Raw genomic sequence first — 13,745 nt, 5'->3', positions numbered from 1 at the left:
GAGATCGGCAAGTTTCTTTTTCAACCTACGTCACCCGATCTTGCGCCTGGGTCAGGTGACATTGGAAGAAGAACAAGGAAGAAGAGGCGAAGATGGTGGTGCCCGGCGTGCTGATTGAGAGACAGATGCTGGGACGACACGGGACCCAATGGAAGACACCTCGGGACTGATCGACTGCGCTGCGGGATTAAAGGCAAGTGGATTTTTTTTTTTGTTTTAGGCATTTTTGAATTTAGTTCCTCTAATACAAAAGCAAGCTTACAACATCTTGTAGCGGCAAGCATCTCTAGACATTTTACTTTACATAATTGGGGAAAAAAAAGTTAGCTTGCACCAAAACATAAATGTGACAAATAAGTTCACAAGTGTAGAAATTCATTTTATCAACTTTTATTGAAAATGTCAAAATTGAGAATAAAACATTTGTAATATCCAAGTATCCAGCTGAATTGTATTACTATTTTACAAGACATTTTAAAAACCATGTTTCCATTCTTTAAAAAAGGAATATACAATTAACCAAGAACAGGGTCCTATTATATTTTGAACAGATGGTAAATACCACAGCTGTAAGAAAAAAAAACGGCAGGGAGAAGAGTGGGAGATGATTTTAGCCAATTAACAGCATATAATACTGAGCACAATAAAAAAAATAAAAAAAAGGAACTTTCGAAAAGCGATACATATACTTAGACACAACTAAGTAACATTAGGTTTTGTCATTGTCAAATTCATCTAAATTAAAAGTGGAATTTTCTGGCAAGCTCTGGTCAGACGACCCTGCCACCATACATAAGTGAAAGGCATGATTTTCAGTATGAAGTTGGCTTTCTGCAACTGGTGAAGCCTCCCAGAGATGTGTTGGCAGAAAACAAGGTGAATAACTTGTCCTCTTACTGACCTAGACCACTGATTTTTTTATACATTGGTCTCAGACTGTTGGGGTCATAATCATCCCACACTTCACAATGTCAAAATCAGAAATACGGAAAATTTGGACCTATGTGAATGGTTACCTAAGAATGTGAGGTACACAACATGGAGTGATTAATAAACCTCCTTTACAAAAATGTGAAACCTCATTCCGTAGGTCTTGGCATAATAATCATCATCATAAGAATCATAATTGGCACTGGTAGCTGCAACTAGCTGGTTGCAGCTTTTTCAGCTTCCCCAGGTATATGTACATTTTCTTTTTATTTATCAGTTGAATTCAACAGACCTGTGTTAATTTCAACCTGACCCGCTATGAAGCTTTTGCCTTGATCCCCATTTAAATGCTTATGGAGAAAGAACTTTTTCAGATGGACTTTGATACTATTAGCGTAACAAAAACAGATTATTCACTGCATTACAAGGGAGCACAAGAAAATGTGACTAATGCCGTTCGGTCTACCTCTTACATTCTTACTTAAAATAGGAAAATAACAACAAACAATGACTTTGTAACGACCGTTACTACTATAAAGAACACAATCACGCACCATCATACATCCCTGCAAGGTAAGAGAGGAAATGTTTAAAACCTTTATTACAAGAAGAAAGGGCACAAAAGTTTTTTTTTTTTTTTTTTTTTAAAAACATGGGTAAGCAGGAGGGACCCTCGGTAGTGTTGACATGGCGGTACACCTGGAATTTAACTGCCTATTGCGAAAAAGGCACACATGATTCAAGTTTTATGTCCATTAAGAGGGTATACTTCAAGTCTTTGGATTCTGTTCTGTGCAGTAAGTGAACCATGAAAATAAAATATTAAAATGGTTTCCGAGCCATGAAAAACACACAGTCATAGCTGTATTTCATCATGGAAAAACTATTTGCAGTATATGTTGTAGACATGGATTCCCGTTCAGCCTGTGAATAGAAATGGCAAGTCAATGGGTATTAAAAGATAAAAACTATTTTTTTTTTCATGTGAACAAGCTGTTAAGGTTTTAAGAATATGATGTAAACAGTAACATTATGAAGAAAACTAAAACTAAAAATAGTTAACCAGTTTCTCTCTCCGGACCTCCCCTTCCACAGGCTGGCCCAATTATTAGCTTTATAGAAGTCTATGGGGCTTTACTGTGTAGGTGCCGCAGAACATTAAGGAGGAGCCATGGCTGCCAGGACACATCAGGATCTCAGGGTATAGGCTTCTTTGTAGGAGAAAGGTAGGTTACTATAGGAAGAAGAGGCATTATACTTTACATGTCCTAATGTGAGTTAAGGCTGCCACCATCTACATACTAGGGATTTGTTTATAAATGGTTACCCCTATGAAAGCCAGCAGCCAGCTATGTGGTAGTTCTCAATATCGCCTTTCACTGACATCCCAGGTAGTTATTATCTAGTAACAAACACATGCTGACACTGCTAAATTTGGCATGGACATCTAAGAATCAATGAACACAGAACACACAAGGTAATGTAAAGTGGTTACTTAATTTAAAATGGGTTTTTATGAAACAATAGTACAATTAACTAGCTGACAGGAGTCTAATATCCTTCCTACAGTTAAAAAGCAAAGCTATTTTTTTCTATGCATGACAAAAATGTAAGGAAGAATGGAAATACCTCAAATTGAAATCCATGCTGTAACATAACATGTTTTATATCTTCATAGCTGAGTTCTATAGAGAGTTCATTTGCCATGTTTTCATAGTGATAAAGAAGAGGTCCTAGGAAAGAAAAAAAAAAAAGTTAAAAAGGGTGCTAATCCTTGATAAATACAACAAACATGGTGTATTTCTACACTGTTAAAACAGATTTGATTAACTGTTAAGTGGCAATCTACCTTGCCAGCAGGAAATAATATTAAATGACCTCCAGTCACAAAGCTTTCAGTTTCTCTAATCCAAAATCATAAATTTGGCACTGCTTACTAAATAAGCCATCCAATGCACTGTGCTTTATTGCCTGGTCACTCCCCTATTTCCTGTAATGCATATAAAGTATAAATACCTATAAGTTATTGACATAAAGGAATAAATGCTGCAGGGTGAACTTGGAAATGGGGCTAGTGTATCTCATTGGACCTCCCATGAGGGTGAATTCACTATACACTGACTAGAAAATCATATCAAAAACAGAAAATCTATAAACTGACATTTAGGAATGATATTCAGAAGGTATATTGTTAAAAAAGTAATACCTAAATTAATCCATAGGCCGCCTGGTTTAAGTATTTTCCAGATTGTCTCTATATAGTCTAGAACATTGTGAGCAGTGTCTATAAAGAAACATGTTGCTATGCAATCCCATGAATCTAAAAAAAACAAACCAAATCGTATTATTACATAACAATATATACATTTAATGTAAAACAGACTTTTTTATGCTTGTAACCATACAGATACATACAATGTGTAAGTATGAATGTTTGAAATGATTGAGCCCCAAAACAAAACCTGCATGAACAGAGTATTATTACTCCCTTGTCCATCATATCTGCTCTCTATCATAAGGCAGAGGAATATTGGCAGGATCCTCATCAGATTACTGTGTCTGTTGGATGTCTGCACTCCTGCTGCGTTTTCTGATTCCATCTAATGGCCTTTTTGCCACTACAAGAGCAATGACCAATCAGTCAACAGATGGAACAACACTGAGAACACAAATATCCAACACACCCGAATTATTCGATGTAACCATTTTGCCAGAATGTATACTGAAAGGTTTCAGTACAGGTGAGTATCAATGTTCTTTGTTTGAATCAGTGTTCTCCCCACCCCCCTTTTAGCTGGGTGCACTACCTGACACTTTGCAGTAACCACCCAGTTATCTTTGGATGGTTACTGAAGAGTTACAATACAGGGACTGCCACCCACCTACAATTTCTTCCCACCAGCTCAAAAAAAATTCTGGTTTGAGCACTAATTTGAATGTTTTTTTTTTCTTATTACAGTGACAGGATTTCATTATGTGACAAAAAAATGGTCAGCTTAAGTGTTTAATTATACAGTTTGCCAATGACAATGCTTAAACCTGGTTGGGTGGGGTGCCATAAATGTGAAACATTTATTCAACAAATTAATATTGTTATTAAAAATAAACAGTACATTAAATAGGTGTTGCAAATGACGGACCGATACAAACAGGGACACAGGAGGAGGAGAGGACCCTGCACCGAAGAGCTTACAATCCAAGAGGATGCTTATTTTGGGCAGATCAGCCATGAAAGGACATTGTTTATGAAAGCCTAAACCTATGTGCTGATGAAGCTTAGCAGTGCATAGCTCCTTTTTATGTTTCTTTCCATATGTGGCTGTAAGACTCCTCTATCAGGAGTGTTTAACGTAGGCCAAGTCGTTAGTATTATCTCCATTATTTAGGTATTTAACTGGGGAGCCCTAAATAGAAGTAGCATAAGGAACTGTAAATCTAATTTAACAGAACCAATTCTTGTGCCGCTGAATGTTCATTCAGATATACTTATCTATAATCTCCAAGGGAACAAGGACCAGAATTGAGTCTATTGGCTGAATAGTTCATGTGAGCATTGCTGGAATAAAAACCACTCCAGAGAAGAGAATATTGTAATAATATTTATTAGCGGCATTGTTTTTCAGCATTACTTCTTTGTAAGACATAAAATTTAAAAGAGCTATCAGAAGAACTCGAGGAAAAATTTACTCTGCTGTACTCTTGGGTATATTTCCCATTTCAAAGAATTTTTATTTAGGCTCCTCAGCTCATTTAGGGTTTAGGAAACACAGGATAGTTTTCTACTACATCTCTTTTGAGATCCATTAACACTATCAGAAGAGTACAATGGCCACAGGTAGGTAGTAACGTTATTGCTCAACAAATGAGATTCTGTACTAGTATACCGAGTGTTACCATCATATACTGCTACCTGACAGTTAATAGGAGAACACAGACCAAGGGCTACCTAACCCAGAAGAAAACTAAAAAGTTACAACATAAAATATCATGCATAGTTTTTTTTCCAGTACAGTTTCTACATATTTGATCACTTATCAAGGAGCTTTTTACTCACCGTTATCTGTATAGATTTCCTGGAAGTCTCCTGCAGTCATGGAAAAATTTGAATCTGTTGAAAACTCATGAGGATTGACATCAGGAAAGTAAATAGGTCTTACTTGATCTGCCGATCTCATGTTGTTACTAAACTGATGGATCCAAGGATAAAGTTTAAAAGCATTAACATGTGAACATCTGGAAAAAAACAGACAGAACCACAGAACAATGGTTTTATAAACCATTAATTAACCAAATGATTACCCTAAAATAGTTCTCAACTAAGGAAATGACAGATTGTAAAATATTTACAGTTTAGTTGATATACCGTACTAAGCTGAAGTATGTAGATTTAGTCGTAATGTGCACCTGTGTCCAGCAAATATTCAAAGCACAAGCGTTTAAAGTTCTCATCAAAGCTCACAACACAGGCGCAGCAGAATCATACCATCACATTGTATATTGCTAGAAACAGGTTTAAACTCCACTGTTTAATCTCTGTTGTGATCTTTGAGGATAGAGTTCTTCACATGGCAAGGTAGAAAGGTTTGAAAGCTTTTCAAAGGCCTGGCGCCTAACTGTTGACATCTAAAATCAGGTATTGAGAGGTGGAAAAAGAAGCCCAAAAGACTATAAATATCCCAATTATGATATCAAAGTTATTGTGTGTTGCCACCTCCTAGGAAATACAACATATAGGGCAAATTAAGTTCCTTATAGCTAAACTACTATAGAAAGCAAGGAGTTTATGTGGCATCAAAATCTTACATACGTATTAGATATCTTGATTAAAAGTCCTAAATGACAATAATAACAATGTACAAAATTTCAAATAACATTGGTAGCTTCCGACACGTTTTTCGGGTTTGAATGTTTCCATTTTGGTTAACCTTCCTGGCGGTATGAATATTTTAGTACCGGTATGTTTAAATGTCAAATCGGTACATTTAACATTTAAAAAGATCTCTTTTTTTAAATTTTCCGACGGTCCCGCCCCCCAGTGCGGGGGGACTTATCTAGAGAAACAATAGAAAATAAGGCACCATGGGCCTAATGCTGCCAGTGGCATTTGGACCACAGAGCTTCAAAGTCTTGTCTATCAAAGTGGTAGCTACTGTAAACATTTAAAAATATTTAGAGGATGGAGTAAATTATCATTGTCATTGGACTTTGGGCATCTGATAACGGCACAGGCTTGAGATAATTCTGAGGTCATTCAAAATTCAATGACAGGTGCAAATGAACTGCAGCTAAGCTACTTCTGACCCTCCTAAATCTGGTTTTGCATTACTACAGACTTGTATGTGAATGCAAAATGCATTTGAATAAAAAAAAAGTCCTTTAAACATGTCCATAAAGTGGTGCAAAAAATAAACACAAATTTGGTATGTATTATAAAATAACACTCTTTCAAGGTTTCAAATATTTTCATCATGTAATAAAACTAAACTTATATCCACAGGAGGCTACCTGCCTACTGCTAAAAAATTAGATTAGATTTCTAATTAGATTAGATTTCATTTTACAGCTGTGCCAAAACCTCTTGAACAACTGTAAAATACTTAATTACATACCTATTCAACACAAAGTAAGAAGAGAAAAGCATGAAAAAGCTCCATTCATTTCCTTGGCATGCATAACCATGTTTTGCGATTTCCCAAGCCAGTCTACCAAGTCCTGCACCAGGCACTAAGATGCTAACTTGGGACACATCACTGTGGGATAAAACAATGTAAATGAGTTTACACAAACTTACAATAGAGCACAGCAAGTCAGCAAGAAGGGTCAACATGTGACTATATAATAAACACATCTCAAAAACTTTTGTAATTTAGATATAAATTATTGCATATTGCTAATATCACATTTCAGTAGCAGTTTTCAAGAGCAGGAAAGTGCTCTGGCCCCACCCCCAAGTGCTCTGTAGCATGTTGAAGCTATGTAATACGCAATAATATTTACTATGAAAGATGAAAAAAAAAGTTAGGAACAGCAGGATAGGTGATAATTGATATAAAGGCATGCATTTTATTACTGTAAATACCTAACATTTTTCCATAATTATAGGGATTTTCTGGTGGCATCAACAACAAACATTTAAAAAAAGAAAAAAACCTTATTAGATATTTTATTAATCACAAAGCCAATTAAAAACAGTATAAAAATCTATGTTGCATATTTAGAGTGCATGATGACATATTATCATGCTGCTACACATGAGGACTCCAAATTATTATTATTTTATTTTTATTAAACAGGATTTATATAGCGTCAACATATTACACAGCGCTGTACATTAAATAGGGGTTACAGCAGCACGGTGGCTCAGTGGTTGGCACTCCCAGCACTAGATTAGGACAATATCTGCATGGAGTTTGCAGGTTCCCCCCGTGTCTGTGTGGGTTTCCTCTGGGTACTCTGGTTTCCTCCCACATTGCAAAAACATGCAGTATGGTTAATTGGCTTCCCCCTCAAATTTTTTTACCTTACACTACATTAATGACATATGACTGAGGTAGGGACATTAGACTGTGAGCCCCTTTGAGGGACAGTTAGTGTCACGACTATGGACTTTGTACAGCGGTGCGTAATCTGATGGCACTTTATAAATACTGTGTAATAATAATAGGGGTTGCAAATTACAGATGAATACAGACAGTGACACAGGAGGAGAGGTTGCCTGAAGAGCTAACAATCTAGGAGGTTTGGGGAATTATTACACAATAGGAGAATTGTTAGGTTCTGAGGTTATAGTAGGGTCAGACATTTTTAAAAAGACAAAAAGACATTTTTACAATGGACCTATTTCTGAGAGATGATGAAAGCTGCCATTGCCTAACCTAACTGTTAAAAACATATTACATATTCTCTCAGTGAAAGGTTCTGGTGTGTCTTTGCTACATATACATTTGATTTCATTAACACTCTGGTGTAAGGCCTTACAGCATCTCTACATCCCCTGAACGTTAACAAAGAATTTATTGTTCACATATACATTCCATGACAGTAGCAAAAATATTACCCCTAAAAGCTAAATTGGATCTATAATACATTTTTTAATTTATTTTATTTTTAAACTTTAGATAGATAAAGGGAAGTAAAAACAGAGGCTTTTAAGAATACTTTACCCCACTTTTATATGTGTGTGCAGAAAAACTGCAGATGAAACAAATTTATTTACATTCAATATAAAGATACTTTACCATTTGTCTTTGGGAAAAGACTTTAAAATTTCTTCAATGATAGGCTGATAACAAGTGTCTCTTTCTGTCTTGCCCTCTTCACTCCAGTCACGTACAAACTGCTTTATAGTGGACTTTAGCTTGTCCATATAAAAGCTGGATGCAGGGCTGAGTTTTCTGTGACTCTATGGTACAAAATGAAAAATTGCAAATTACATGATTTCATATAGAGCATATGAGTTTGTAGCTATTGTTGGTCACCTATCTCGTATGTAACCCGGAGACTACCTGTATATGTAGTATACAAAATGACATTTGACATGATATCCCTACAATACCCTTTACAGCCGCATTTGAAATAGAAGAAAGTCGCTGCTATGGGCCAGTCAGGACTTTATTGCATAGCATATCAGTTAGTCCTACATAGAGAGCATGATTACTGGTGGTAGCACATTGTGCTGATGCTCTGTTCACTGGCAGTTGGCAAGCTGAGGAAAGGCAGATGCCTAGAGGATCTAATTCTCTCTTAGGGTACATGGCTGTCGTGTGTTATACCAGCAGTCCCCAACCAGTGGTCTGCAGCTCTTGCCGGTGCCCCCGAGTGGGGTCAGGAGGACCGCGCTGGGGGGGCTCTCTGGCCAGAGCCGCAGACCACGTCCCCCATATAGATTGCAGGCTCAGGGAAGTGGGCACGTTGTGTCAGTCTCTGGACACAAGCCGCCCACTCTCCCATCGCAGGCTCAGACCTACGATGGTGGAGTGGGTGGATTTTGGCATCATCAAATCACTATGGGGGAAGTTTCTTCCTCTTTGAGTGACACACAGCTTCCTGCGCATGTGCTCTCCAAAGCAGGTAAATTTAGTGGTCCGTGAGTCCAAAAGGTTGGCGACCACTGTGTTATACCACAATGAACTACCATTTGCTCTGTCATCAGTTGTGTCATTGACTCTCTTCATTACAAAAAAATGGGACAGAGAACCAAAACAGTTATGTGGACAAGTGGATCATTAAAATACAATAGTAGGATTATTAGAAATCATTGTCGATGCAACAATATACTTACATTACTGCCATACTCTTTGTTCTCAAACATATGTGTGCAGTCACTTAAAATCATCTGCAGGATCTCCTGATTCTCATCTGCACATTTGCGGAGTGTATCCATGTTAGAGAAGAAATGTGGGATCATTTTTTGTTGATATTTTGGAAGACTCTTAAATTGTTTCTCTGCTCGGGCCACACGTTCATAGATGTGTGTTCTGAAGAGAAAAGACAACAAGAACAAGAAAATATCATACCACCAGAAAAGCTGACAAGTACGTGGCCTGAAAAAAAGAAAACGTATGCAGCCACCACATCGGAGGTAGGGTGAGCTGCGACAGATTACATACTTGATTTTATGATAGATAAGAGAAATAATCGGGGGGGTGGGGGGAATCTGAACCTAAATATCAGCATCCACGATCTAATGCAAAGATTTTGGATAGAACAGTATTTGGGTCAGGTTTGTATTGCCGTTTGGTCATATTTATTCTAGTGACCATAATCACAGGGGTAGAGACAGAGGCCCTGATTTATTAAAGTTCTACAAGGCTTAAGAGAATACACTTTCACCAGTGAAGCTGGGTGATCCAACAAACCTGGCATGGATCTGATCTAGGATTCAAAGCATTTGCTAAGAAATAGCAAATTACATTGAATAAATCGATTCCAGGTTTGCTGGATCACCCAGCTTCACTGATGAAAGTGTATTCTCTTAAGCCTTGTAGAGCTTTAATAAATCAGGCCCAGAGAATCCAAGTTTCCAAAAGTACTGAGAGTTATACCCCTTGCACATTTCAATAAACAGATGTTCCCATTGAATTATTTTTCTCAGCTCTTTCTTTTGTGAGAACTGTAATATCTATTTTTAAGTCACTAGGACAAACAAGAAAAATCTACCCAGTTGAACAAACAGGCAGCAAACAAAATATATGAAACAAATGCCACTGGTTTAAACTTTTCCTAATCTAAAACTTGAAAAAAGGGCCTGTGGTTAGTTTGCCTATTACATTGCCATCCAAGTCAGCAGAAATACAAAACCTACTTGAAGCAGGTCAATTGCTGTAAGGGGCAACAAACTGGTAAACTTGTCAATAAATTTTAAATGATCACAAAGCATGTCAAATTAACACAAACCCACAGATGGTCAGCATGAAGCTTTAGAGCACATGCTAGAAAATTCCAAAAATATGGAAGCACTTTAAATAATGGCTTTCCAACAATATGCACTTATTCTTCCAAACCTTTGCACTAACCTAACCCACCCTGCTTCTCCACGGATCTTTACTTACCAAGATCTGATACTTCCACCAGCTTCAACTCTTCCCTCCTGCCCATACCTAAACAGTGCAACCCTCCAGACATAGCACCATAGAAGTCTGAGAAGCTGTATGATGCAAGCAAAAAGATTTGCTGCTGGTGAATGTAAACCAACGGTGAAGTGGGCCCCATCAGATCTAAATATCTGTGGAGAGGAAGAGAAGGTAGGTTGGATTAGAAAGGGAGGTAAATAAAGGTGCATTGTTTGAAAGTACAGGGATACTTTAAGGTGGAAGTTCTGTGTAGAAAAGTTTCAATCAGAAGGGTCCTTATTCCAGGGGCAGGCAATGCTTCTTCTAAAAACATACTTACCTGACTGATCGCCCTCTTCTATGATAAAAACACATGCTGAGCTGCATGCAGAATGCTGAGATGTGCCCCCAGGGCTGCCATTAATGCCCACACGCATCAGCAGGAGTTACTTCATCCTAGCCAATCCACATGGCCAAAGAAGAAACAAAACAGGAGCAAATGAAAGTATAAAAAAACTGTAACAATATTTTCTGCAGAAAGGACATTCATCACCTGTCACCTTCTGCATTTAGGGACCGGCGTGACTGCAATTTTTGTATTTCTAAAGTTCATTTCCACTAAAATCAAACAAAGGCTACACAAGGCTAGGGACAGCAATGCATTGTACTTCCCTGCCAGAGCTGCCATCTTTACCTGGCCTTGCTCTAGTTTCCAAATGTTTGGCCATCTTTATTAATCAAGAGGACAGAAGTCTTGAGGTTGCCAGACAATAAAGTAACAACGTGCTCTGCATAAGTGGGGTGAATATTGAAAAGAACTACACGATCCGGCATGTCAGAAATGTTATTGCAGAAGGGGCATAGTATGTTCTGCTTTAATACTTGTTTTTTTATTGTGGCAGGGTCTTTACAAATGTTGATGTGCTCTAGTTGTAACAGGAATCTAATACATCCAGATGTGTTGGATGCCCCCCTCCCCATCCAGGTGTGTTGGATGCCCCCCTTCCCCATCCAGGTGTGTTGGATGCCCCCCTTACCCATCCAGGTGTGTTGGATGCCCCCCTTCCCCATCCAGGTGTATTGGATGCCCCCCTTCCCCATCCAGGTGTGTTGGAAGCCCCCCTTCCCCATCCAGGTGTGTTGGAAGCCCCCCTTCCCCATCCAGGTGTGTTGGAAGCCCCCCTTCCCAAGCCCCCCTTCCCCATCCAGGTGTGTTGGAAGCCCCCCTTCCCCATCCAGGTGTGTTGGAAGCCCCCTTCCCCATCCAGGTGTGTTGGAAGCCCCCCTTCCCATGCAGGTGTGTTGGAAGCCCCCCTTTCTGTCTGCAGTGGTAGATCCCACTGTATTGACAACAAGGCATGCAGAAAAAACCATGGCGGGCAGCAGGGGTGACCTTATCTATCAGAAAGTAGCTGGCTGAAGAGTCACTGGAGGAGAGCACCCATAATAAAAGGTATGAAGCTTCTTTATTAACAAAGGCCATTGACAGGGTGCCTATAACCCAATGACATCATGTAATCACCTATACCAGGAGAAGGCGTTAATGATCTTCCAGAAATGCTCATGCTCCAGCCTCTCCTCCTCCTCAGGACTCTGTCTCTTCTTCGTGTACACACTGATCTCCAGCTCATCCTCCTCCTCCTCCCCAGAGCGTTCATCTGTCTGGGTGTCCGAGCTTTCCTCATTCATGTCCGGCTCCTCGTCCAGCCTCCTCCGCCGCCGCCGCCGCCCCTGGCTGCTTGCTATCATGTCTGTACACTGCGACAAGCAAACCTGATCAGGGACCAGCGGGGCAGACAAACTTCAACTCATACACCCGGTTACACATACACTCTGTATAGAGGTTTATATGTCAGCCTGGTCGCACGGCTCCGGATATGACGTCATTAATATGCTCCCAAAAAATGTGATGGCCGACATGTTTAGTTCTGGCAATGCCCTTTCTTTTATACTTCCATTAAATTATCTCAAGTCATTTCTTCCTTTGTTGTAGCCAGACCTGTCAGAACAGCAAGTGAAGGGATGCAGACAAAAATTAAACATTTGAGTGGAGTGAGGAAGAATTAGAACACTTGACAATGTTTTTATGGTTCTCTGTATTCATCTGTCTTTTGCAACCCCTGTTTAATGTACAGCGCTGAGTAATATGTTGGCGCTATATCCTGTTTATTATTAAAAATAATAATAATAATAATAAAAAAATAATATTTGTTGCCAACTCTCCTAATGGTGCTGCACCCTTATTTCAGGTCCATTGATTGCCATTTTATTAAATCTGTTGCCAAGGCCTGGTATTTTTTTTTTTTACAGAAAAGATAGCGAACAGCCTCCTATAAAGTCATGGCAACTAGGGTCACAAACAGAAATGAAAATAAAGCATACAACGCTGAAATCTAAATTAATATTATTATTATTATTAATAATAAATAAGATGTATATACCGCCAACATATTATGGAGCGATGTACATTAAATAAAGGTTGCAAATGACAGACGAATACAGACAGTGACACAAGAGGAGAGGACCCTGCCCCGATGAGTTTACAATCTAGGAAAATCTAAAAATATCTATTGGCCAGGCTTTGGGGAATATAAGTATTACACTGTATATTACTAAATACATTAGTAGTGCGCATAATGTTGATTTTAAAGTCCACTTACATTTTTAATATCATCCTTCCACAGCACCTTAAGTACATCATATGCAGTGCCTGTTACAGCTGTTCTGTCAGCAGACATTGAATTCACCATGCTTCCTGTATGGCATTGTACTTGTTAAAGGATTTACCTTCATGTCAAGTTGTGTCTATTTTAAAGATGTCTGTAAACATGAAGCTAAGAAGCATAGTATGTATCTTCTGCAAAAGGAAAACTCATCCTGTCTGCAAGAATTTGTTTTTAGAGTTATGTTTTAACTCCTGTATACATATGCTGCAAATAACATATCTCAGCAAAGTTGTCAGCATTGACAAAGGCAAGTCCAAGAAGGCAGTTTTTGGAGACTCTGCAAGGGGAAATTTTACCAGCCCTTTCAGAAATTGGATTACATTCAGAAATCGGCAAGTGTAATAGATATGAAGGAAATGGACATCATTTGTTTGCATCTCTATCACATGGGAAAGATAAAAGTGTTTCACTTAAGGCAGCGGACGCTTTCGGACCTTACTAAGTTCATAATTTTAAATCCTGTGGACCATTAATATGATTTTTTAAAAAAGATAAATGCATTTGTAAAATTATGTTGGATCCTAATGGTGCCTGACAA

The 13,745-nt window shown here is 38.5% G+C and overlaps 1 protein-coding gene across 1 annotated transcript; it reads right to left on the bottom strand.

Annotated features, from left to right (window-relative positions):
* Positions 1 to 374: 374 nt before the first annotated feature.
* CARNMT1 (carnosine N-methyltransferase 1) lies at positions 375 to 12,343 on the bottom strand. Its single transcript, XM_072404140.1, has 8 exons — positions 12,004 to 12,343; positions 9,212 to 9,407; positions 8,169 to 8,332; positions 6,540 to 6,680; positions 4,985 to 5,163; positions 3,137 to 3,250; positions 2,560 to 2,663; positions 375 to 1,854 (listed from the first exon to the last, which is right to left on the bottom strand). The coding sequence occupies exons 1-8, from the start codon at positions 12,228 to 12,230 to the stop codon at positions 1,753 to 1,755; spliced, it is 1,227 nt and encodes a 408-aa protein (XP_072260241.1). The 5' UTR covers positions 12,231 to 12,343; the 3' UTR covers positions 375 to 1,752.
* Between the last annotated feature and the right edge of the window lie 1,402 nt (positions 12,344 to 13,745).

The sequence above is a fragment of the Pyxicephalus adspersus genome, chromosome 3 (genome assembly GCF_032062135.1).
Source record: "Pyxicephalus adspersus chromosome 3, UCB_Pads_2.0, whole genome shotgun sequence".
In the NCBI taxonomy this organism is placed as follows: Eukaryota; Metazoa; Chordata; class Amphibia; order Anura; family Pyxicephalidae; genus Pyxicephalus; species Pyxicephalus adspersus.
The sequence above is the reverse complement of the archived record's forward strand: the minus strand, read 5'-3'. Positions and strand labels throughout refer to the sequence as shown.